The 27,517-nt window shown below is 46.9% G+C and overlaps 1 protein-coding gene across 14 annotated transcripts in view; it reads right to left on the bottom strand.

The window, feature by feature from the left end:
* Nucleotides 1–27,517, bottom strand: part of AGAP1 (ArfGAP with GTPase domain, ankyrin repeat and PH domain 1) — a 550,747-nt gene that overhangs the window by 146,312 nt on the left and 376,918 nt on the right. For 8 of the 14 annotated variants that reach the window (XM_082466340.1, XM_082466341.1, XM_082466342.1 and 5 more), the window contains exon 12: nt 18,908–19,066. The exons of the other annotated variants lie outside the window; for them this stretch is intronic. In XM_082466340.1, the coding sequence (XP_082322466.1) occupies nt 18,908–19,066 (159 nt within the window). The remainder of the gene's footprint in view (nt 1–18,907; nt 19,067–27,517) is intronic. 14 annotated transcript variants of the gene reach the window in all.

Genomic DNA, 27,517 nt, shown 5'->3' with positions numbered 1-27,517 from the left:
CTCCATTTCCCTTGGGCATCATCACATGTAACATTATGTTATGTTTCAACTCAACAGATGGCTTTTTTTTTTTTGGATGAAATCAAATGGTCATTTGCCAAGTCATAGAAATAATATCTTCTCAACATTTAAAATGATACTTGAAAAACTTCTTGTTCTATGTCATCTCACTACTGTCTCCTAAACCGTGGGACAGGAGGTTTGATTGTGGTTCCCAAGCCTTTGTTGATGCTGGGTGGCACGCCAGTGAGAGATGGTATCAGGTGCCTCAAACGTCGGGCCACTTGAAAGAGAGGCCAGGCCCCACAAGTCTCAGAAACTCTATTCCTTTCCGTCACACCTGGGCCCTAACAATCGCCCCAGTCAGTGGATTGGAGGCTACTGAGCGGGACTCCCTCCCCCCTTGAGCCACTAAGCCCACGGCGGAGCTTTGAAGGGTTGGGTTCCATTGGGAATCCCCCCTCAGCGGTCTTGCACAGAAAGCCTTGGAGCTGGAGCAGGGCAACTGGCAACCACTGGGGACCAAAGGTGACAAAGCTCCCCACTTGGACGAGCATGACCTTGACTACATATTCAGAGAGCGTTTGCACGTGTGCACACAGACACCAGCCCACAAATAACTACCCAGCACCCGCTTTGTGGGAAGCACTGTTTTAGGTCCTGGGAAAATAGCAGGAAGACACTATGTGTTTAAAAAAACAGATACAATTAACAGTGCAAAAACCAAACAAATCCGCTTGTAATTCTATACTGGACTGGTGGATGCAAGAGGTACTCAGAATACATTTACCTAAATTTGCATCGTGAGCTGCCTTGGTTACCTGTTTCATACCTATATACCCTTCTAACAGAATAAACATTTTTCATAAAAATATGGGACAACTCCATAGTTAAATGTGAGGATTTGTCCTATGAAAATTTTTTTTGTAAAAGTGTGAGATGATTTCTTTAACTGCCACCGAAAAGAGAACATTTCTCTTTCCTGCTGTTTTAGAATTTTGCTAACCTGCTGCTGATGACTAATGACTGTGCTACATATTTTATGTAGATTCCAAGGCTGGGGTTAACCTCTCACTTCCTCTGCCTGAACACTAGATGTATTCAACTCACTCATGTCTCCAACTAGCGGCAGTTGAGGGCTGGGGCTGAATTCATTTGAAAAAAGAACTTGAGACATTCAGGTCGTCTGTACTTTTGAATTCTGGAATCAGTCTGGTGTGGTATTAAGAAGATGAGGCCAATGACCTTTCACTTCTGATTACACTCTTACAACAACTGTATTTAAAATACTGACCAGGTCACAAATACGTATTAGGTAGGATGATAAAAGGTTCCCCAAGCCAGAGGGCAACTGAGTAGATCAGAGTGGGCTGTTTTGTTTCCACGCCACATCTGTAGTTAAGATTTCTCCTTCTTTCGAAGGAGCCTGAGCGAGAGCTTCCTACATTTGGCAAGTTCTACATTCTGATGGTGCCAAAACTGCCCAGTCCATGCAGGGCCTGGCAGGCTGGCACGGTGCCATGCACCTGAAGCCCAAGATTCTGATCACCTAGGTTACAAGGATACTGCTGGTTTTGTACTGGAATAAAATGAGTAACTCTCATGGAGAGTACCCATGAGGAACAAAGGCTGCACATAATGGTACTCAGATGAGCCACCTTGACAATCACCCTGCTTTGCCTGGTACGATCCCAGGTTATGCCTGTTGCCCAGCATAATTAGTAACATATGGTCACCACAACTTTAATCCCACTCTGCCATCATTTCTGAAAATGACAAAAAGAACAAAGTTCAAAGGAAATCTAATAATCATGGTTATTAAGCTTTGGGCAAGTAAGGTTTCTTGAAAGTCAAGAAGCCCCTCTAAAAACCTACCCTAAATTTTTATGTTCTATGCTATTGAATCTCATGATGATTTCATGTCAATCTCAAGTCAAAAAAACAAAACAAAACAAACAAAAAACACGCCTGGGACTTGTAAATGCTGGAGAAGTTTGTTATGTGACAGATAATCATCTTAACTTGCCAGAAAATCTGTCGAATATTATACTTGGAATAGCTGTCCCTACCAATAACCCCATGGATGAAGATACCATGAATAATATCTCCATTCAAAACCACAGACCAAGAATCATTTCATTTCTGAAGTGGTGTTTAAAGTACAGCCTTTTTCAGCAGTTTAATAATACTGGCCCTTTTTCAATGGTTTAATAATATTGGCCAAATGAGTGACTCTTATTTTGTCTTTTCCACAAAAATGAGAAATCAGAGCGTAACCTCTAAAATTAATGACGGTGTTTAAAAACTAAGATTAAATTACTTCTGACAAAAAGCGATTAATAATTTAGCCTTCACTCCAGAACATTCTTTTTAAAAAAGAACTGACTTCATTTGTACTACTCTAATTTCATCATTTTAACTTCTAGCACTGTCTTGGAATTTGGGCTTTGTCCTGGCAAAAGTAAAATAAAACGCAATAAAATACAACAATAAAGAAGGTGTTTGGAGATCCCGAGTTGGATCTGCTTTGAGTTCAAAGCATTTTCCTTATCGTGGCTAGAAATTTTGTCAATATAGTTCAATCAGATACTAGGGTGGATCTTTGGGGAAATGGCTGTAAAATAAAATGAGAGATAAGATTGTGCTCCCAAACATAATAACTGACATTTTCCTCTTCTTCCTTAAGCAGAAGCCCAGCCCCCCTGTGGCCGGCACCAGGGTCGGTGAAGGATGCGGCGCCCCAGCCGAAGAGTGGAATCTGCCGCCTGCTAGCCATCCAAGGACCGCTCGTTCCCATTCTTCCCACCTGGGGTGAGGTTAGAAGCAGTGACGCCCCACCAGCCTCCCCAGCCAGGGTGAGGCCTCCTCGCTGCCTCCACGGTGCCCCTGCCCCCATTCCTCAGGAATACATGTCTTTGCCTCTTCTCCCCCCCCACCCCTGCAGAGGGTTTCCGTCCATCCATAATTTTCTCCCGAACGCACTCTGGCCAACTGTCCCTGCCCACACAGCCGGTGACGCGCTACAGCACAGCCGAGGCTGGGACCGGGCGGCTTCTGCTGTTCTTCACTGGGATTCTGTCACTTGCGAGGGTGGAGGACACTCCGGGAATCCGAGGAGGGAGGGGTTTTAGGGTCCCCTGGGCACGAGACTGGAAAGGCCGTACTCCACGTTCATCCAGGTCCGCTGGGGCTATAAGCCCACGGTCACCCCGTCTCCCGCAGCCTCAGACGGCAGCGCAGATGCGTCCCGACCCTGAGCGGCTTTAACTAGCACCACCTCACCCTCCAGATCCCAGCAGCGAAGGGCTCTGGGGAGCAGTTCTGCTGCTGTGTCCTCTCTGATCTCCTGGCTCTGGCTCAGAAAAGGAAGAAATAATAGGCGTTACGTATTTTCTTCCATGAAATTCAAGTTCGTTTTCTGATTCTGCATCTCAGGACACTTTCTCACAGGTGAAGGCGTCTCTTCTGTCTTTTCCAGAGGAAGCGAGTCTGACCTTTAGAACTACAGTTGTCTGAGTTCCCAGAACATCCCGCAGGCCGCGGGGTGCGGCTAGCGGGTGGGGTGCGGCGTGGCTGGGCTCACTGGGTTCTGCCAGGGTGTTTAGTACCTAGGACAGCTCAACGTGTTTCTGCCCTTATTCCATGAGGGAGAGTGGAAAATGGAGAAAAGAAGATGTCGATATTCGTGAAAAGAGCTCGGCACTTTGTATAAGCTTTATATGCAAAACGGGCCCAAGAATGGGATTCAGGAGGCACGCTCCAAGTGGCAAATCTATATAGCCTTGGATACTCAGGGGGTTTGAGCAGATCTGTTCTATTGTGAAGAAAGAGAACAAAATGATGACATGGAGACACAGTGCAGAAAACTAGGCTGAGATGAGGCATAATTAGGAATTGCACAGTATCTTCTAGCTCTTTCGAAAAGCACAGCCCTGCCACCACTCCCTTTTGAAGTGTTACAGCCAGTGTTCTTACAAATTCAACTTTTTTTTTGGCCGCGCTGCGTGGCTTGCAGGATCTTAGTTCCCTGACCGGGGATCGAACCCGTGCCCCCTGCAACGGAAGTGCGGAGTCCTAACCACTGGACTACCAGGGAATTCCCACAAATTCAACTTTAATACATGAAAGAAAATCAGTAACAAAATTATATACTTAAGTATCTGACTATATCTGACTTCACATCTGGAAAGTCTCAGGAAGAAGCCTATTTGTTCAAGCCGTGCTTGTGCGGGCAGGAGAAGGGGCTGGGCAGGACCGGGGGCTGGGCACGACTGGGATTCAGAGCCTTGTTCTGGGTCCACACAGATGAGAACATTCACTGACTATTAAACACTGCAATTTGCTCAATGCAACGAAATGAAATGCAATGAAACTGTGATTCACCCTACCATGGACACTTCATGCATGTGAATAATTCCACTTACTGCCGGTACGACGTCTGCTTTCCGGGAGACAGGACAGGCTCTGCACAGCCTCCCCATGACTCTACCCAGTTGCTGTGAATTGAATTGGGTCTTCTGGTATCTCTGTAACTGTCTCCCCTGCGTGGCAAGTGGCAGAATGGCGGCAGGGACCCAGGCATCCTGACTTTGGTCTCTGTTTGCCCCACCACGGCCCCGCTCCCCTTCTCCTCCCTGCCCCCAAAGCCTCAAATGCCCCCCCTTCTGCCTGCTCTGCTCTTCTTGGCTTTGCCAACGCCAGTCAAGGACCACGCTTTTCTGATCAATTAAAGTTGCAAACTGAATTATATTTGCTACTAACAAAGTGCAAGTGGAAATTCTCAAATGTTCATGGCTTCCTTTGTGTTTTTTCTAACTACAGAATTCATATTGGAAATAACTTTAAAAAATTTTTACATAAATAATAGGTATTAATTTCTGAAAACTGAAAAGAGAACAAGGGAAAACAGTTAAGATCTCGTATAACTCCCTCACCCCACACTCTTTCCACCCAGGAGCCCTTTACACACACCCTGCCCAGCCCATCTACGCATAAAACACATGTGATCCTGCCAGCTGTGTGACCTGGGGCCAGTTATTCAGACTCTCTAAGACTCAGTTTTCTCATTTAAAATGAGGATAAGAGCACTGCCACACAGAACTGTAATAGATTCAATGAGCAATGTGTCTAAAGCACTAATCCAGGTCTACCGCAGGGCGACTAACATCGGTACATTATATAAGCCTGTGGGAAAGCTCACTGGGCACCCCGTTCTCAGCCCTGGGAACAGAGAGGTGAACCAGATGGAGTCCTCGCCCGTAAGAAGCGTACATTCTGGGCTTCCCTGGTGGCGCAGTGGTTGAGAATCTGCCTGCCAAAGCAGGGGACACAGGTTTGGGCCCTGGTCTGGGAGGATCCCACATGCCGCGGAGCAACTGGGCCCGTGAGCCACAATTACTGAGCCTGAGTATCTGGAGCCTGTGCTCCGCAACAAGAGAGGCCGCGACGGTGAGAGGCCCGCACACCGCGATGAAGAGTGGCCCCCGCTCGCCGCAACTGGAGAAAGCCCTCGCACAGAAACGAAGACCCAACACAGCCATAAATAAATAAATTAAAAAAAAAAAAAAAAGAAGCGTACATTCTAGTGGGGAAGATGACAGATAATAAAATCAGCAAGTGAATTACAAAGGTTGGAAGGTGAGAGTGGTATGGAGGCAGTAAAGCAGGGAACAAGGCTGTGGGCAATTCTAAGTTGGGAGACACAGAGGCCTCACGGACAAGGTGGCATCTGATGGGACATGAGGGCAGGGAGGCCATGTGTGCACGGGGAGAGGTTCCCCAGCTCAGCACGGGACCAGGCCCCAGAGTGGGTGGGACCACACGAGGGTGATGCTGAAGCCGGTTCACAGCACGGTGACACCTGGCGTTTACATGAACATCTTTCCAAGTTAGTACACGGAAGTCAACATTTTCAGGGCTATGTGGCATCCCTTTGTGGGGCTCTACTGTTAATTCATTTAACCAGTCCTCTGCTGATGGTCACAGAGGTGGTTTCCTATGCCTGAACTGTTTTTAGATAGAGTAGAGAAACTTAACACATCTGTAATTAAAGCCAGTTACAATGTAATCCAACTTTTGGAAATAAGTAAGAACACAGACATATGCACTGGAAGGGGACACATCCCCCAAACTAAAAGCTTAGGGTAGGAGTTTTTTTGTTTTAACAGCAAAAAGCTTCTCTGCATTTTTAATTTTTCTAAAATGTAACGTTTTATAATTAGGGAAAATGCAAAGTTATTATTGCAAAAATGAAAGAAGGGATAAAGTAGTTAACCCACTTGCTAGAAGGAGGAAGAAAGGCTTCCTAGCGTAGGTTGAAGTATGCATAACTGACACCAATGTGGTACTCTGTGTTTCAGCCCCATGATGGACGGATGTCACATCCATTGACTGGTGGCACTTTTTGAGTACATCTATCATCCAGGCTTCTAGAAATCAAAGAATTTTAAAAGTGAAAAACACAGCACAATGAACACAGTGCTAAGGGAAAAAAATGAATATTGTTTGAAAGGACAAATAATTTCTTTAAAAAAAATTAACTGTCCAGGAACTCATATTCACGTGATTTGATGGCTAACACTTTGGTTTACAGTTTTGCCAGCGCCCTGGGAAGACAGACGTGTATAAAAACCAGGTGCTGATTCAGGCAATAACCCGAACCTTGACTGCTTTGGATGGTATCATAGGATGATAATTTTTCCAGAATGGGTGGCCCGGATAGATGCTGCTAGCTTACAAATCTCATCTGGGGGCCTGAACTGCATGTCTTGCTGGCGCTACCACTGCCTTCTGATTGATGGGGGCCTGATGGGCCCCCAGACTTCAATGTCCCTCTGTACCCTCACCATAAAGGCGTCTCGAAGGGAGACGGTGAGGTGGTGCTTCTGGGACATCTTGACATCGAAGGAAAACAGCCCTCAGACAGAGGATTTCTGAGGGCTGTTTTGGGGAGTGGAGATGCTTATTTCACTTTTTGCGTCAGTGCAAAGCTTGATATGAAATGAACCAAGAGCCAACAGCTGGTTGCAAGGTGAGTTTTCCAATCTCGTAAAATTAAGCTTAAAATTTCGAAGTACATTTTTCTGTTTTCTAATTACATGACACATAGAAAACATTTCCAAAGTAGCAATGCTTTATAATTTCAGAGTCCAGCTAGGGACTATATGCTTATGAACACTCTGAAATATAGAATGCCCATGTGAAAAGGTAACTGGTATGGTTGCGATCTTGGCTAAATGCTGCAGAGAGCAACTCTCATGTCAGAGCTGAGATCCTGAACTGAAACCCGATGGAGAGATCAGGTGTGGGAATTGTGTAACGTATTTATCAATAATATCAAGCTCCCCAATATTATAGTTTAAATGTAATTATAATTATTTCCTTGTAAATAAGTACACACTTTAAGAGATTCTGACATATATAGACAAACATTTCCTTGCACATGTAGTAAGATTTTAAGAATCCCACTGCAGAAATAATGTAGCAATTAAAATAGCATTTATAACAAAATATGTTTAAAATGTTTCTTCCTATAAAAGAGTAAAATTTTAAGTCATTTAAAATAACCATCTGTTTCCTCATGACATAAAATTTTTAGTATCATGTAATTAATATTAATATCACTTCCTGTTAATAACCTTATCTGTCAGATAATAAAGCAAAGATGTAAGGAAAGCTATATTCATTGAAAGAAGTTTAAGAATGCAAAACCAAAGTAATGTACAAGTACTAAAGGAGTAAATACACAGAGGGTTTGATGATGACCCTGATCTGTACAAAGCTACCTGTCAGTTGTATCTATCAATCATCTCTCACCCTACCTACCTACCTACCTACCTACCTACCTACCTATCTTATCCATCCATCCAGCCAGCCAGCCACCCACCCAGATCTATCTCCCTATTTTTGTCTCTATCTATCTATCTATCATCTATTACCCTATCTACCTACCTAATCTTATCTGTCCATTGGTCCATCCATCCATTCAACCACCCACAATCTCTCTCTAACCCTATCTATCTTTATCTGTCTATTAACTATCTATCTGTCTATCTATCTATCTATCTATCATCTATCCACCTACCTATTTCCTTCTAACCATATTACAACCAATTGTATTTTTATAACCACTCCTCTGCTACCTTTACTTCCACTCCTTTCTTTCTTATCAGTATCTAAAAAATTTTAAGCCCTTTAGGTCTTTCCCTCTTTGTATGCATTTGTAAATAATAGGAAGCAAGGGAAGGATGGAAAAAGATCTGACCAAATTTTATTCTAATAACTGAAAAAGTCACCAGGGAGACAGTATCACTTTAGTTTCTTAAGCTATTTGATTCCTAGATAGAGGACTTGAGCAAAGCAGAGGAATAAAAAATGAATATTTTCCTGGCCCAAAAGTGGTATAAAATCATGAGAAAAAGTCCTATATTGCTTAAAAATATACAATGTTATAAAATCAGATGGTTTAATGTTGCAAATACAAAAGCTCACTGAAAGTTTTCTTTCCAGTTGGAGAAATGGCATATACATTTGACGAATCTTTTTATGCTACTCCACCTATACGTCACTGGATGCGGGGTGGTAAATGATGCTTTCTATCTGTTAAAAAAATTACCCTAAAATTGCAAGTTTGCAACTAAAACGGCTGGGACCAAAAAACAACCAAACAAAAAAAACTAAGTAACTGTAAAAGTTTAGACTTCTGTATTTTATAGGAAGCTTTAACAATTTACATTAATAACACGTTGTTGCACTGAGACCAATGAGAAACGATGTTACTAAAAATACCAGTGGGATGGGAAATGGCAAGTTTCAGCGACAACTCTACTGGAGACGTCTAGACTTCCAGGAGAATCAGGGGTTGCTGGGCTTGGACTACCTCCCTCTCTCCTAACCCACCTCTGCCTCGTCTTTCTACACCAGATGATAACTCATGCTGACTCAGCAGTTGGCTTGTAAAAGTCACAATCACTGCTCCCTGAAAACCATGAGGGGGGCACTTGACTGCCCAGACTCGAGTCCAAACCTTTTGTGGACCCTTTTTCTAATCACCCTTCCTACCTTGATGCCTTGTCTCCAGCTAAGTCCCTTCATTACCCACCCCACAAAGCTCCCCAGACACATGCCCTTCCCAGCCTTCACACACACTCTTCCCTTCTCTGTCGTCAGAGAAGCCAAGAGAAGAGAGAGTTTCCAGCACGATGGAGCGGTCACTGGGCTGCCCACCGCTAAGAAGCAGGTGGCGAAGGGAACCACGCTGCACCTGGGGTGGACAGAGTGCGTGGCCCAGCATTGGATGAGAGCAGTGTCTGGGCAGTACGGGGAGGGAGGACAGATCGGGACGGATCAAAGAGAAAGCACTCGGTGAGCAGCTGGAGACACTGAGTGTAGACAGGAGTCCCAGGAGGGTGTATGGAGAAGGAGGCGGAGAAGGGGCTGGAAGGTCAGAGGGCCATAGAGCCAGGATGGGAGATGCCGGAGCAGGCCTGTCTGCTGAACGGAGGGACCCAACACCCGGGAGAATCTGACGGTACAGGAAGCAGACAGGGTAACTGCAGAGGCAGAGTCCTTTGGAAGTGAGAGGTGATGGGTCCAGAGGTGGAAGGAGCGACACTTCACAAGGGCAGGGACCTCCCAGCCCCTGGCCAGCAGGAAGCAGAGCAGAGGCTGCAGCTCCAGGTGCAGCTGGGGCGTGGGGTTGGGAAGGTGAGTATGCGCCTTCCCCTATTTCACTGGTGAGGCTTAAAGAGGGTCATCAGGTGAGGGAGAAAGTGAAAGATTCAAGAGGAAAATTTTTGAAAGAGTCATTTTGAAGAGTTATGCTGTATCATATTACTTTACGCTACTTTGTGTCAAAATTGTCCCAATTCCTGTGCTGTACGGTAGGTCCTTATTAGTTATCCATTTTATATATAGTAGTGTGTATATGTCTACCCAATACTCTTTAATGGGCTATATGGGAAAACAATCTAAAAAAGAGTGGATATATGTATATGTAGAACTGATTCACTTTGCTGTGCAGCAGGAACTAACACAACATGGTACATAAACTACACTTCAATAAAGATTAAAAAAAATTGTCACAATTCTTTCCTGTAACTTTGACCCACTGCTCCGAGTTCAATTCTCTGGACGTACACAGGGTAAGGCTCCTATTTGTTACCTTGACCACCATTCGCATGCAGTGTTCAACCCCGACCCCCCGCTCCAGAAGAGTGGACCTCAATCTCAGCTGTACCTAACAAGCCCCCTGGGAACATCTGGTGCACAGGCTCCAGCCCAGGGCCAAAGAAGCCCATCTCCAGCCCTTGGCCCCAGGAGCCAGTACTTTTTTAAAGCACCCTCCAGAGCAGGACCAGGGACGCCCCTGCCCCAGAGGCCCCTCCCACCTCCCAATTCCTCCATCCCTATCTCTGACGTGGGTTCCAGAGCCTTCTCTACATCCCCATCCACTGCTGTGAACAATCCCCATTTGCCAGTGTCCTTCTGGAAATGTGGTCCCACAAAAGAGACCTCTCCTTCTCTTAGGGCAGAGTAAGTCTCGACGGCATTTCGGCAGATGAGCTACACCCAGGTCAGCCTTGTCGAGGTAGGGTTCCCCATTCTACGTGTGCACAGTTGGTTTGCCGAATCTGAATGCAGGATATTTATCTTAGTTTCACTTTGTTAGCCTGACCCATTTTGTGGTCTCTGGAGAGGGAGGATGCTGGAATTACGCCCGCCAATGTGTGTTGTCCGTGCGTCCTCAACACAGGCCGAGGGTCAAGGCCACCCCGGGTCTCCCTCAGGCAGAGTTCTTGGGGCAGCTGAGCGTGGTGGTTCAAAGTACAGCACAGTGGAGGCTGAGACACAGACTGAGATGCAATCCAGCCTTGGCCACCGGCCTGCTGCTACCTCTGTTTCCTCATCTAAAATGGGGATGGCACTAGCCCTCCTCTCCCGGGTCCTCGTGCCTGACAGGCAGGGAGTGCTGGACAGATGTCATGTGACATCATCACTGTAGTAGCAGCAGAACTGCCATGGGGCTGGTACGACCCCCGCCTTCTGCCTTGGGGGACGGTCTGGGAAGCTGAGTTGAAAGTCTCGCTGCGGACAAGGCACTGCTTGGGTTGGTTGTAGTCATTCTCTCAAGAAAGGAAACAGCCTCCCTTTTCTTTGGGAAGGATTATCATTTAATTCTCGGTGGAACACAGTGACGGTGGCTGCTAGGGTCCATAAAACCCAAGTCTTCATTATCCAGACCAGGGTTTCTGGACCTCTGCGCTACTGACTTTGGACCAGATTGTCCTCTGTCGTGGGGAGCTGCCCTGCGCACTGCAGGGGGTTCACAAGCTTCTCTGGCTTCACCCACTCGATTCCAGTAGCAAACCCCTCCAACCCCCTCAACTGTGACAACCTAAACTGTCTCCAGACACTGCCAAATGTCCCCAGGGGAGGGACACACAAAATCACCCCTGGTTGAGAACCACTGGTCTAGATGAAGATACCGAGGGCCAGAGAGGCCAAAAGATATGGTCCAGGTACCATAGCAACTGGCAACAGTATCCTGCTCTAACATCTGTTTAAAATGATTTCTAGACGTTTGCCAGGCAACAAGAGAACTGCTGGCCTGCAGGTATGCAATCTCCTGCTCCCGGTCTGATACTGGGGCAGCGTTTCCCCTAGTCAGCACCTGCTGCTAGAAATAGCTGTTAGGAAGGAACTGAGGAGGCAAAGTACAAAGTAACAACGTTCTGATTGGGAGGAAAAAAATACACCTTTTACCCCCTGCGGCCAGATACCCTAGGAAGCTTCTGCTTTCTCCTCGGTCCCATGCAGAGAAAGGGAAGCAGGTTCTGCCTGCAGAAGGGAACTGGGGTCATCCCTTTAATTAGGCCGACGAGCCTGGTCGGGGGAACAGACCGCAGCGGCCGAGACCGGGCGTGCCCAGCTTTGAGATGAGAGCCCACGGGTCCTTTAATTCTGAGCTTAGCTGAAGGTTGATGACAACCCCCAGGGAATGGTTTCTGAATGCCAGCCAAGATTTGGGAGAAACAGATGAGAAAGGCAAAGTTCAGCAGAAGTGAGAGAAGGGAAAATGTCTACCTTCCCTTAAAAAGCAAGCTCTATGAAAAGATAAACAATTCTTATGATACGTTGTTTTAATACTAAGAATTCATTTCTCCTTTATAAGCTTTGGAATCATAAAGACCTGGGTTTGAATCCTGGCTATTAAGAGTGTGGTCTTAAGATTCTCGACCCTTTGGAACCTCACTTATGAAACAGGGATAATGATTCTCAGGAAATGGGCATTAGATGTCAAGCTCCTGACACAGAGAGGCAGCGGTACAAATCCAGACTCTAGGTAAGACGGCCAAACAGGCACATGAAAAGATGCTCAACATCGCTAATTATTAGAGAAATGCAAATCAAAACTACAGTGAGGTATTAACCCACACCAGTCAGAATGCCCATCATCAAAAAATCTACAAACAATAAATGCTGGAGAGGGTGTGGAGAAAAGGGAACCCTCCTCCACTGCTGGTGGGAATGTAAACGGGTGCAGCCACTATGGGGAAGAGTATGGAGATTCCTTAAAAAACTAAAAATACAGCTACCGTATGATCCTGCAATCCCACTCCTGGGCATATATCCAGAGAAAACTCTATTTGAAAAGATAAATGCACCCCCAATGTTCACAGCAGCACTATTTACAATAGCCAAGACATGGAAGCAAACTAAATGTCCATGGACAGATGAATGGATAAAGATGTGGTATACATATAAATGGAATATTACTCAGTTATAAAAAGAATGAAATAATACCATTTGCAAAAACATGGATGGACTTAGAAAATATCATACTAAGTGAAGCAAGTCACATAAAGACAAATATCGTATCATATAACTTACAGGTGGAATCTGAAAAAATGATATGACTGAATTTATTTAGAAAACAGACAGACTCACAGACATAGGAAACAAACTTACGGTTACCAAAGGGGAAACAGGGGGTATAAATTAGGAATTTGGGATTAATAGATACATACTACTGTACATAAAATAGGTAACCAACAAGGACCTACTATATAGCACAGGAAACTACATTCAGTATCTCATAATAACCTATAATGGAAAACAATCCAAAAAAGAATAGATATATATGTATAACTGAATCACTCTGCTGTACACCTCAAACTAACACAATATTGAAAATCAACTATACTTGAATTAAAAAGGAAAAAAAAAAAAGGTGAGAGCGGTAGTGTCACACTACCGCCACCTACTGGTCACATGATAAAATTGTTAGCAAAGAATCCAAGGAGAGAAAAAAAGTGCTCAAGCTGTAAAAATTAAAATTAATGAACTGACAGTAAACCTTCCCAGAACCCAAAGTTACGGCATGCTCTCTGTAATCTCAAATGCAGGGCTGCCTGCCCCTCCTGGGGCTGGCTCTATGAGAAAGGAGAAACCAAAGGAAGTGCAGGACACAACGACCAGAGCTGAAACCTGTGTTTCTAACTTCTACCATTTAAACAAGCCTTGTAAAAAATGTCCATGATGACAAAAAATATCTAAAAGTTAGCAAAAATGCAAGTGCTTCAGATTCAAGATTGGTTGTCTAATAACCACAGATTCTGGCGGGAAGACGTGTGGTTAAATGGTTAGAAGGAAATGGGCACACACACACCTTCCATGTGGAAGAGTGAAAGATGGGTATGGTTTTTATACTTGAGGCTGACAAGGCTGGACGGTGGCCTGGTGGAGGCAGGTGGAAGTGAAATGTTCAAGAGTCATCTGAAGCAGTGCAGTACTGCCGGTGATGGGCAGCCAGGGTGGCAGAAGATGAACTCTTGGAATGAAGCAATCAGAGATGGGGTGGAGCCATCAGAACAACCTGACAGTCAAGAGGAGCGGGGAGTTTGGCTGCCACGGCAACGGCCACCACTGAGACCCTCAGCCCACAGCTGGCAGTGGCAGGAGATGGTGTGGCAGGCCGCCAGGCTTGCCGAGACACGCAGGACCACTCGCAGACGGATGCACAGGGTTCACGGCATTGGCTCGGGCCCTCAGCACAGGTGGGGTGCACCTGAAAATGCATTTTGCCTCGGAGCAAGGTATGACAACTCAGTATACTACAAATGACCCTCCCGGGGGTCCCCTGCTACCCACAGTCATACTAACTCTTGGCTAGCACTTCTAGAGAAAATTACCTATAGAGAAATGATTAATCAAAAAAAAAAAAAAATCACAGGCTCCCAATGAGGTTGCAGAGAATTCTCAGCCAATAGTTGTTGCAGAGATAATTGTTCTGAATCTATCAATAAAGCTGAGCTGCCCCTTCATTGACTGCAAACACCAATTTCTTTCACCCAGGATTATAAGCTGGTGTTCACAGGCTCACTCCTGCCATTACCGTGATAAACAGTTTAAACCACAACAGGGTCTGACATGTAGATCAATTCTGGGTCCATAAAGAATCTACACAAGAGGTTCCAGGACAGGAATTTACAGCCACCAGTTTTTATTCTCTCTTGCTGCAAAAATTACTTCTGTCAAACACTTAGGAGAGTGAGGAAAAATGTAAAAAAATTAATTTTTCATGTACTACTGGAACAGCCTTTTTCAACGCAGAAGCTCAAGATGAATATGTTTCTGCATTTAAAAAATTACGCTGAGCAGCATGTGGTGCTTAGTTGAAGTGGGACCCAATCCTCTGTGCTGCAAGCCGGCAGACAGCAATCTGAAACCCTGAGCTGAGCTGCCTGCATTTCCTCTAAGGGCAGATGCGGCTCTCACGTTAGCAACGCCAAATTATATTAGACATTTAATTTTAAACCTCAGGTACTTAAATGTAAAACCTTACAGCAGTAATAGTCATAAAGCAGTGGGGCATTGCATTTCACAGAATGGATTCGTCTTTTTTCCCCCCTTAATTTAACCAGAACCTCCTGTTTTGTAGTTTCACACACCACAAAGTCATCTATCTAATTAGGAGTTGCTCACAGCTGCTTAAAAGACAGAAACCCCCAGGGTACCTGTGCGTCTAAAGGGGAAGACTTTACAGAGTTCTCTGGAGCCAAAGTCTTAATTTAGTGTGGACAAGGGGGCAGAGAAAAATGGAATCCCAATGTTATGTATTATCATGTACAATAAAAATGTGGGACAATGGGGAGGCATGTTCACCAACACATGGGCATCTGGATTCAAAAGCTGCTTACTTCTCCCTGTCCCTGCTGATAGCACAGTGCAAGCTTTTTTATGACTCTGACATCCAAACCAGAGACTGGGGTGAGGGAGAGAAAATGATTTAAAAAAAAAAAAAGAGGGTGGAGTTTGTATTTCACTGCGACGTAAAGAGAAAAAGCACGACAGAGAGCTCTTAATCATTGTTTGTTTCTTTTGTGATTATTTTCCAAGCATGGCAGGGAACGTGGATGCCCAAGTTGAGGTCTTGAAATCCATTCATAAATGTGTTTTCTTGAAGTCAGCCGTCAGATCCTGTGCCCTGATTTTATTAACAACTGCTCGGCGTCTGGCAGGATGGTACTAACGGGAGGGAAGCCAGGACATTACTCTGGCCGCAGGCAGCCAGGGCTACTCCACATCCAGGTGGACCCGAATGGCCCAGGATTCTTGACAATGTGCACTCTGATCCAGGAAGTCTTGCTGGAGCCTGGGACTATGCATTTCTAGGCAACTCCCAGGGGCTGTCAGATACCAGTTAGTCTGTGGACCACACTGAGAAGCAAGGATTTCGAGCAATGGTTCTCAAACTTCAGCATGCAGCATCATTCCATGGAGGGTTTGCTGGCACAAAGGTTGCTGGGTCCCACCCCTGAGTTTCAGATTCAGTGGGTCTGGGATGGGACTTCCGAGTCTGCATTTCTAACCAGTTCCCAGGGGATGCTGCCGCCACAGGTCTGGGAAGCATATCTTGGGAAGCGTTGACGTAGACTCTAAGGCCTAGAATCAGGCCACCTGGGTTCACATCCCAGCCTTACCGGGAGGTGACTCTGGACAAGCGATATTGAACCCTTCTGTACCAGAGTCTCCCCACCTGGAAAAGGGAGCTAAGAGCAGTATCCACTCCACGGGGATCAGATGTGGTGACCCATGTGAAGCCCTCAAGAAATCTTAGCTCTTATTGTCATTACTACTGTTTCTCTTTTCAGTCGTATCTTGGGTGTGACATACCATCCATCCTTAGAAAATACAGGCGTGAAGGACGATCCCTGAGAAGCTATAGGGATCTTACTTCTGTACAACATTCTGTTGTCTCTCTGGATCTTCGCTATTTAAAGTGTCAGCTGTAAGCCTTAAAATAAGATGCTAAGTAATTTTGCAATTCTGACCCCTTAATACTCATCTCTCTTCTTCCTCTCTGTCCTCATTTTCCTGCATTCCAACTAATACCTTGCACTTCCTTGTGGCCCCTCGGCTGTTCCATGTTGCCCTTTCCTCCTCTTCAAGTCTGTCCAAACTGCCTTCATGTTTAGAACAACTTCTTCCTGTGGTTTTGCACACACACAATCCATCTGGTTCTCGAAACGTTGCTCAAGTTTCAGTCTCTTTGGGAAGTTTTCCTTGGTTAAATGTCTCCATCCTTAAACTACCTGCACAATTTCAGCCCAGGCTTTCTCCATCCACATCCCGCAGTAGGCTCGTACCAGGGCACAGACTGGTTTCTCATCTCCTGTGTTCACGGTTCAATCTCTGGGGCATCAGCAAGCCTAGCTAGTCTTTCACAAACACACAGTGTGATAGAACAATGGACACCCGGGGCGTTGGCATGTGAGAAATCGCTTTGTAAATTTAAAAACAGCGTTCCGTAGGCAACCTCAGTCATACAGGTACTTTATAAATATGCCCGTACGGACCAATACGATCACCTTCCGTGGGAAGAGGCTTCTCACCAAATCAAGGGTCTGGCGCTCACGGAGTCTCTGACGTGACGGTGTGGAGGTGCCTTGGCATACAGACATGACCAGAGGCAAAGAGCTCTTGGGTAGAGGGAAAGTTAGCTAGGGAGTCTTTATCAAAGCGATAATTATGCAAATGGAATATCTGTAAAGAGTGGATTTTAGGTTAATAGGCTGCTTCCAATGCTTTTTGTGTAAAAGTATTCTGAGTGTGGGGAGGCAAAGACTTGGGGTGAGGCTCTTGTTCAGGAACCTGTTCTTCTAACACACCCCTCCCCCCCCAAATATAACTCCTATGGCACACAAGGAACAGAACCTAGAGACCGCCGCCCTCATCGGGCTGTGGTGGTGACTCGACAGTTCTCATTCACAGGAGGAAAGCTTTAGAAAGGGTGCTGCTGGGCAGGGCAGTGTGGGCACCAGGCCGGGAAGAGCCAGCTTATGACTCCTGCCCCCCTCAAACGTGGGCGCGCACCTTCTCAGAGGGTGCCAGAATGAACCCACTCAGACAGAAAGGGTAATGCTCATCGAAAAACGGCTGCATTTCCAAGTATTTGATAATGCAATTAAGCATGTGAACTGCTTGCCCCCCTAAAAAAAAGTAACCATGGCAACCACAGCAGATGCTCAGTGACAGAAGCCACAGATGGACACTGCCCTACATACCTACTGACCACGCAAGGGAGAGAAGGACACACCCATTTAAGATTAGAACACAGAGGCTTGCAGAGGTAAGGCCGCCTGCCAAGGCCACCTGCTCGGCAGGTCGGGGGCCTCTGCCTGGAGCACGGATGTGTCTGCTGAGAAGGCCCCTGGCAGGCCTGCCGGGGCACCTGACGGCTATGAACGCACAGCTGTCGCGTTACAAGGGAATAAACAGTACGCGGTTAATTTATAATGACTTCAGCCTCTTCACTGAGCGTCTTCAGGTGCTGTCATGGTTTCAGACGAAAGGTGGAACGCCCAGTCCCTGAAGAGGCTGGAGGTAGACGTTCGTTCTCTACCGAAGCGTCCTGTTTTGTCTGAGGAAGGAGCTGGGAGCGCGCTGGGCAAGGGCGATGCGGTCCGTAGGCCCCAGGCCCGCGCCGCTATGGCACCCGCTGGAGCTGCCTTTCGAGACCTCACTCCTCCTCCTTGGTTTGGAGATGTCTTTTCTTTAAGGCCTCTGCTCGGCGGCGTCTGATGGAGGGGCGTGGAGTAACTAGAAATAAGGATGATGTTTATCCAAAGCACACGTCCTGCTGCAGCAGCTGCTGGGTCTATAGGGAAGACCTGATGCTGAATCTTTTAATTAGGACAAATTATGCTAAAATTACTCTAAAACCCTGTCTGATAGATGACACACTACAGTGGGAATTCCTTTAAATACCGGTGAACAGGCCATAGACAAAATGCCACAGGCAAAGCGTGTTGTGGTAAAGTGCAGCCTCAACGCTGCATAATTCACGCGCTCACACATATGTCAAGATAGTTTCCAGTGTGCACATTTGTGTCCCTAGAATCTGCCCACACTTAAAAAAAAAAAAAAAAAAAAAAGGCAAGAGGGAAGACTCTCCAAAACTTAGACGATATACCAGGAATCTTGGAAAACGGATAAGGAGAATGAATTATGTGTTTTCCTTTGACGCAAGAACACCGCAAAGCCTAACCACATAAAATGCACACTAATGATGGAAAGTGCAGGCCACATCATGTAGGCAAGTGTGATCAGGGGCATACCACCTGCAGTCGGGTCTCAGCCCTGCCTGCGGTCTCAGTTTCCAAATCTGTCAAGTGGGAGTGAACATCTACCTCTCCCCGCACCAAAGAAGGACACGAGATGCCACGGGTGAGACAGCCGATCAAGGATAAAGCGCTCCACGGGTGGAAGGCGGGCCGGGCAGCGTCGACAGGGTGGCCGCCCTCAGAGCGGAGCTCGGAGAGCTCGGGGAGTCACGTCCAGCCCCTGGTTTACAACCGAGGACCGCGAGGTGGCCGCAGGTCCGTGGGGCTGTGCCCTCTCTTACCACTGCTGATGGCTGAGTTTGCAATGACCGTAGCCTCGCTCCACTGGTCGGCACTGGAGACAGAGTAGGACCGTTGCTGCATGCCGTCCGGTCGGCTGTTGAAGGAGCCCAGGCTGACGCCGCTCGCCATCTGAGACCCAGGCGCACTAGTGACATTCCCTAGGAATAAACAAGTCAGGTGAACACCAGCGCGCACTGCACACCCGAAGCCGGCACGAGTTAGTCTAGGGGCTTAACGCGCCTGCACACCGTGGACCTGACACCGAGAGCAGCCGGCGTCCCGATACAGGGCAAGTGGAAGCATCACACGAAACCATGTTCCAGAGGACAATAGGGTGAAGCAGGCCTTACGGTGTTTGACAAAGGAACCCGATGCTTCAGACGGCTACACCCACCACGATCCAAGACAAAGATGCACACCACCACCACCGCCATCTCTAGATGGAGTAGCGGTGAAAACAAGAGACCCGCTTTTGGGAAAAGCGATATTCCTGGCAGGCCAGCGAGCCAGGCGCTGAAGGATCCCTGCTGCATCCACACATCAATGGAAGTGAAATGATCACCAGTCGGGGGTCAACTGTCTGGTGCCAGAGGATTACTTTCGCGGGGAAGCTATACTTCATGATCAACACAAATCAAAGTTGCCAGATGTGACATCGGTGGAAAGCAGACTCTTAAACCAGGTAAGTTTACTCTTAACCTTGAGAAGACTACGCAGAGGAAAAATAACCTTAGCGACTTCACAGCACGCACATAGACTGCACTGAAAAATGGTTCCATTGTATACTTAATGATTTGAATCAGTTGCTCAACATCAAAATGAATTATGATCTGGTCACACCAACTTTAGACTCAAAAACATAATTAAGTGCCTTTCTCTAAAGCTCAGCCAATCATACCTTGCTGCCAGTGAGTTCGTTTGTTAGATCTGTAGGCAGATCTTCAAAGGCATTAGGTTTCTTTTTTTAAACATTCCTCCCATTGTTTTAGTTTGGAACCAATTAAGTTCAAAATTGTTTTCATAGAAGGTTTTCATAGCACAAGATTTTAAATACACTGACCGTATTAGTAGTTCCCAAGTCTGGCCAATTACCAGAATTACCCGTGGAGCTTTTTAAAAATAGAGGCTTCAAGAAATTCAAATTTCGATTCAGGAGGTCTGGGGATAGAGCTTGAGGGGATACGCATTTTCAAAAGGACTTCGGCGATTCTGGTGCGCAGCCAGAGGTAGGAACCAGGGCTCCACCACAAACGAGGTCCTCACTGCAATCGCACAGAGCATCCGGAAGTGACAAAATCATCAATGAAACACATACGTGGGCAAACAGGACAAACAAGCAGTGAATGAAGAGGAAGGATTTTGCTCTGAAAAATATATTTCTACCTTAAAAAATGATGCCGACTTTATGCTGTTGTGGGAACTGGGTACATTTTGAATGTCGTGAAAGTAAGTATTCCTAGGCAGGTTTACCGGATTCCAGAAAAAAAGCCAAAAGTACCACCTGAGAAAGGAAGAACGGGAGCCCATATATCTTCCTAAGTGTGGGCCTCACAGCAGAAGCAGCTGCACCGCCCGGGAGCATCTTCGAAATGCAGGCTCCCTGGCCTCGCCCTCACCCCTGCTTTTTAACAAGAGCCCCAGGTGACATGTGCACACGTGAAAATATGAGTGGGCCTGCAGGAGAGCTCCGACTGATTTAAAAACCAAACACTTAAACCAGAAAGTAACCATGAACACGAAACAAAAACTACAACGAAAGCTCTTCCCCGCCGTGGACCACTGAGGTCAAAGATGCTCCCGGGAAGTGCACCTGCCCTGGCTCCTCGGCTGAGCTGCAGAGGGTCTTGAGCCAGTTTCCCATCTCCCTCCCAACTCTGATGTTCTGATTTTAGGACCTGTCCGAGCCCTAAAAACGCAGAAACTCATGCATCCTGAATGGCAGCGTCAGCCAGAGCTGGCGCCCGCTCCAGCACCGTCCTCAGCAGCCTGGGGAGCAGGGCCAGGTGTGTAGCATCTCACAGGGACAGAGGAGCCAAGGCACAGAGAGGCAGCACCAAGGGACACACCACACGCTCCTCCGGGTTTTTTCCACGTGTCATCTATCATTTAGGGTGCCCTGGAGCTGTCTTCTGGGTGCGCTTCTCCTCGGCCAGATCCCTGTACCACAGGGCATTGTAACAGCCGGACAGCGTGCCCAGCAGCTGACCAGGCGAACCTGTCGGGCAGCATGGCAGGGTCTCCTCCTGGCCCTGTGCTGACACCACCCGTCTGCCACCCCCTTCTCCCCACACCTTCTACGCCCTGCTCCCTTCTGAGGAGGGCACCCGTTGGGTTACCTCTGGCTCCCAGCTGGGCTGAACGAGGGGGGAGCACAGGAGTGTGAAGTGGGGATGTGCAGCCCTGGCCCCCCTTCAGGTCTGTGGTGGTCCTGGTGCCACTCTGCCAGCCCTGGTGCCTGTACTACCTCCCGGCTTCTCTCTGCCCACACCTCTGTCCCTTTGCAAAGAAACCCTTCTGAGCAGGAGGGTGTGGGCCTCTGCCTTCCCTTCCTTGTGGGAACCCTGGTCCCGCACGCCCACCATTTAAGAGGGGTTCACAACTCCTCCTGAGGCTCTGAGGCCCCTTCCACTTTCCAGTGTGGTCCTGGTGTCTGAATTTTACGTGAATTCATAAAAACGCTACGTTAAGGGACTTCTCTGGTGGCGAAGAGGTTAAGAATCCACCTGCCAATGCAGGGAACACTGGTTCAAGCCCTGGTCCGGGAAGATCCCACATGCCGCGGAGCAACTAAGCCTGTGCGCCACAACTACTGAGCCCATGCGCCTAGAGCCCGTGCTCTGCAACAAGAGAAGCCACTGCAATGAGAAGCACACGCACTGCAACGAAGAGTAGCCCCCGCTCGCCGCGACTAGAGAAAGCCCGCGCGCAGCAAGAGAGACCCAATGCAGCCAAAAATAAGTAAATAAATAAATAAACAGATAAAAACTAATCGTATAAAAAATGAGCTTTATTAAAAAAAAGAAGCTAACATTTTTATGGTGGGTGGAAGGAAAAGGAAGTGATGGAAAGAGAATAGGAGAAAAAGCACAATGAGAAGCTGCATGTGGGCTGCGACCCCACTCTGAGCCGGGCCCCCTGAGCCCGTGCTGCCCATGGGGACACCTACTGTTTGGTGAGAATGTCAGGGGGATGATTCCTTCCTCCCTTCAGCGCTCATCCGTACCCCTGACAAGTCATTATCAAGTGTGGGATTTGTCCACAAAACCTCATTTCATACCACCTGTAGGCACACAAGGCCAAAACACCTGAAAAACCAAAAATAAATTCACCATCCGTCCGTCTTTGGGCAGATGAGTCCAGCAGTGCCCCTTCCCTTGTTCATTCTGTCTGGGGTGTGTCTCCGAGGACGACCAGCCCCAAACCCTCCTGACATACTCCAGTCAAAAGGCAGAGAGAATTATCTTAGTGCGTCCAGCACTGCCTACTTGGTGCCAAAGTCCAGGAATAAGTAGCCACAGGCACTCAGGACAGCCAAGTCCATCTGAACTCTGGGTCAGGGACGCAGGAAACATTCAAATGGAGACATCGGATAAAGAGGTAGTCTTAGGATGACAAGTTCTCCATCTTAAGGCCAAACGTCTACCAGGGAAAGAGCAGATTCCTTAAAATGTACAAGCTAATGAAAAACTATGCGATGATGCTGGTCATACCTCTGGTTTTTAAACTTCCAGCTGTTTGTCGAATGGAATTTTCAGTACATTAAGCTGCTGGTGGATCCACCCTGGGGTTTAGCTCCTGAGGGGCCCCCTAGGAACCAAACTGGGATCTCCGGGGTGAAGAAACTCCTGTCAAGGCTGTGTGGTCCTGGTGTCTGATTGCAGAATCCGTTCGAGACCCAAAACAGCCGCATGGAATCATTCAGAAAGCACACCCTGAGGGCCCTCCAGCTGGCGAGGGTCTTCTTATCCCAACCACACCCAATTCCCAATTGTCAGACTAAACAGAGACACCATGACACCATGACTGAATTCTGGCCAAATGAATGTGTGTACATGGCCACATGGTTATAGAAGTAAAATTTTAAAGCAGATCCATAATCTTGGGGCCTGGCGTCTGGGTTGAGCTCATAGATGTGTTTTTGCTTAGAGGGCAATGATTTCTTTTTTAAGTAGAATTAATTTGGGAGTGTGCATCTAAAAATCTGTGGTTTCTGGCATTGTTTGAAAAATAAGAATATGCCGCAGCCATGGGCCTGTGTTTATTCTCAGAAACAGTCAGTTGACTCCATCCCTTGAATCCGTCTGGGTTGTCTGAATCTACCCCGCAAGAAGACAGGGCACACACCAGCCCTCCTGCCCACCCAACTTCACTCAATTACCTGCCTGCCTACTTCCCGATCTTTGGTGACCATGAGTTACAAAATCTTCCAAAAATATACAGAGGACGATTCTCATTTCAGAAGGAAAACATTTCTCATTTTCTCTCAAGAGAGTAAATCTCTTTTTTATACATGCCCATTCACTTTAATTTCAGTTAAAATGTTTCTGAAAATCAAATAATAAAAGATCAACTAATTGTGACATAAGGAAAAAAAAATTGTGAGGGGTAAGAAATATTGTTTCTGCCCTAAATATATATACTCTGGAGTTCCACAAACAGGTGCTTGCCTGTAAATGTGAATGCATAAAGACACATGTTCCAACTCTGAAGCAAACCAGTGGTCCACAGACTTGGTCATGACACTATGAAAGTAGCCTTGCTGGCTTAATGTGGCTCATGACATATCTTGTCCCAAGCATGAGCAGTCTTGGGCCAGTGGTCATATTTTGAGGCATTTCTACTTACTTTGAGTAAATCCTTCAGTCAAAGCAACCAACTACCCTCCAACTGTTTCATGAATATGTTTAGTAACTATACAGAGTTAAAATCTAATGATAGTATTTTATGTCATAATTTCTGATGCTTATTTTCAAGCGCATGCACGCACACACACACCCAACAGAGGCTAGTGCATAAGTTCAGTTCTGTTCCTGAATGAACCTAACTGGTCAAGTAGTACTAACCTGCCCCTGCTTCTGCCCTACGTGTGAGCACTCAGGGAGCGTTCACCAGATTGAAAGCACCTCTAAGCATATAAGGAGATGCTAGGTTTCAAATCACTTTCTCTCCTCTCACAGTACTCAAGGGTGACCTCTCTCATTGAACGGCAATTCACTTCACATTAATAAGTAATTAATTAAGGCTGTGGATCTGGAGTTCTCACTTGTGACTTACCTGATTCCCTGAGAGCTAAGGGTCTTAAAATCAAGACCACCTGCGATCAAGTGATGCCTGAACACTGTTCTAAGTGCAGTCAGGGTCAGCCTGAAGTGAGGCAGAGCCTCGGCTCCCGGTGATCAAGAGGAATAGTTGGGGATCTAAAGCCCAAATGGCCCACAACGATCCACAGAAACACCTCGCTCGGGGTCGGGTGACTGCCCTGTTGATCAGTCAATCACTGCAGGGGCACACGGTCTGAGAGGAGCCCTGCCCGACCAGGGCCCTGGTGATGCCCAGGAGAGGAAGACTGCTTCCTCTCCCAGCCAGGTGACCACCTAAACCCTATCTGTGTGCTACAGAATTTCATTTGTGTATCTGGAAAACAAGACAAGAGGCTGGGGTCTCTCCAACGGGGGGGACTCAGAACAGGGCTGGAACTTGCTGTCTTTCAGGCACGTCTGTGTTTCTCCAGACAGAAGAGATTCCACAAGCCAGACTGGGACGTCCCCTGCCCTGGAGCACAGGGGGCAGGTCTAACAACTGGTTCTAGCTCACCGAGCTCCGAGCAGACACAAGGCCTTAAAAGGAGGCGGGCGGATGTTCGCCTCCCTGAGATGAGCACCAGGCCTGTGCCTGCCTGTGGGTGGGAAGGGCACTTTTCATCTTTCCTTCCCTTCTCTCCCCTCATCCCCGTCTTCCACCCTCCCTGGGCCTCAGCTCTCCCAGGATACCCCCTCCTGCTGGTAGACAGGTCCACAGGTCCTTCACGGCATGGTACAGGGGGGGTGGCACCTTTTTGTTCCGATGATCTTTTCAGGAATGTCTTTGCAGTGAACAGACTTGGATGATGGAGAGACCGTCTTCCTCCAGAGGAGGGCGGATCTGTGTGTTGTCGGGATGAAAACGTCACGTTCCAGGGCAGAGGCTGGGCAGGCGTGCCTGTACCCCATTATACAAGACTGGGGTTTCCTGAGCTTGGGGTTCCTCTCCTGTAATGTGATGCACTGTGTATGCTGGTGTCACCTGGCCCCGAGGGAACTGGTGCACGGCACTGCTGAGACTCTGGCCACTGCTACTGCTGTGAGTAACAAGCTGTCATTTGTCCTGACACAGGGGTCTCACCGTCCAGGAAACAGGCAGGCTGGCTGAACTTGCAGGGAGGGTAAAATCAGACCCTGCACAGTCCTGGTCACCAGCTCTAACACCGACCTACTACATTTCCTTGTCTCACTGCATGGAACCCCTGCTGTGCTGGGCACGATGAAGAAGACAGTCCCTGGACCAGCCACCGTCTGGTCCAGGAGAAGGTCTCAGACAAGCCCACGAGTGGCCAAAATGCAGGGCAAGGAACACAAGAGCCGTGAGAAGGTCAAAGAGGCAGGATATCACGCCTGCTGGAAGCTTCAGGAGAAACTTCATGGAACACTGTAGATTTATTTTAGACTTTGGAATTGGCCCATCTCTGTAAATAATAATATGGAAAGAGGGGATACTACCTAACACTATCCCCCGACAACCCAGATGTAAAGCTTTCACAGAACAACCCAATTCGTTTTTTTTTTTGTCTCTTAAAAGATTCCTCTTTTTTCTTTCACATCCCTCTGGATTAAAATCACACCAACATAAACAGATGAATGGATAAAGAAGATGTGGTGTATACACACACACACGCACACACACACTGGAATATTACTCAGCCATACAAAAGAATCACATTTTGCCATTTGCAGCAACATGGATGGACTTGGTGGTCACTATGCTAAGTGAAGTAAGTCAGACAGAGAAAGACAAATGCTGTATGATATCACTTAATGTGGAATCTAAAAAATACAACAAATTAGTGAATACAGCAAAAAAAGAAGCAGACACACAGATATAGAGAATGAAGTAGCTGTTACCAGTGGGGAGAGGGGAGTAAGTGGTACAAACTATTAGGTATAAAATAAGCTACAAGAATATACTGTACAACACAGGGAATATAGCCAATATTTTATAATAACTCTAAACAGAGTATAACCTTTAAGAATTGTGACTCACTATATTGTACACCTGTAACTTATATAATATTGTATAGCAACTATACTGTAATAAAAAAATTTAAAAATAAAAAAAGGACACAAAAATCATATAGACATGCAGAAACAATCCACCAGAATACATGCACAAGAACGTTCATGGCAGAATTACTGAGAATGGCTGAAACGTCCATCCATCCACCATGGGTCCCTCGTGGTAGATCCACACCAGTAAGAATGACTGGCCTCTGACATGGGCCACGACAGGAGAGACACCACAGACAGGATGTGGATCCGAAGAAGACAAACTCGAGGGCTCCACCTGTCCTGGTCCCGTACAGCCATACGATGGGTCAAACCCAACAGGCAAAGCCCATCTACGGAGTGGGAAATGAGACGATGGTCACCCTCGTGTGTGTGTAGGGGAAGATGTGGGCAGCGATGGGATGGGGCCCGGGGGCTTCCTGGGCTGCCGGCCACCTGCTGCTATTTGACTCATGTGCTGGTCACCCATACACTTAGCTAGAACTTAGGATTTTGCACTTTGTGAGTGTATGTTAATCAATAAAATTTACCCCCCAACCCCCCGCAAACAACTCATTTGAATGGTTTGTGAACGCAGAGGTCAGATCAGCAAGTATGAGAAGAAGTCACCAAGGAGCAAGGAGACAGTTTCACCCGTGTTATATCCCAAAGAGCGGCCCAGCCCTACGAAGTATGGGATGCCGGCATCCGGAGGAAGTGAGGCACAAAAGGACCCATCTGGTATTGTCTCAGTATTTTTTTTCCCCAAACAGTATCTGCATTATGATGACATACGTGGTCGACTTCCTGGCCCATTCTGGAACACAGGAGAGTGTGTCCTCAAAGATCCCCTCTACTGATCAGCTGGCTGCTGGCCTTGCTGAGCAGGGGCGGCCGCATTAGGATGTTAATCCGCGGAGCCCCACACCAGTGCCTTGATATGGAGATGTGTGTGCCCACTGGGCCCGCTGATGAGCGCAAGCTTCCATGTGTCAAAAGCACCAGATTCTTCCCAAAGAATAATTTTAGCTTTGCTTACATCCCTAAAGTGTAAGAGTTGATTTGAAAAGGTACTTACCTCCACCATATGCTATTTTTCTTTCAACAATTTGCATTTCAAAGTGAATGTGGCATTTATAGCTGAATGAATATCAGTATGTTGCCTGATCTCACACGAGCATGAAAAAGATGCTGGTTTTCTATTGAACAAGAATGTTTTCATCCACCAAATGACATCAAAGGGAGAATTCCTCTTTTAAGCTATAGGCTTATTACATTAAAAATAGCCTGTTTTGATTTTGTAAAATATAA

This window comes from Balaenoptera physalus, assembly GCF_965194825.1.
Source record: "Balaenoptera physalus genome assembly, chromosome: 6".
NCBI classification, from domain to species: domain Eukaryota; kingdom Metazoa; phylum Chordata; class Mammalia; order Artiodactyla; family Balaenopteridae; genus Balaenoptera; species Balaenoptera physalus.
This window is presented reverse-complemented; position numbering and strand designations above follow the sequence as displayed.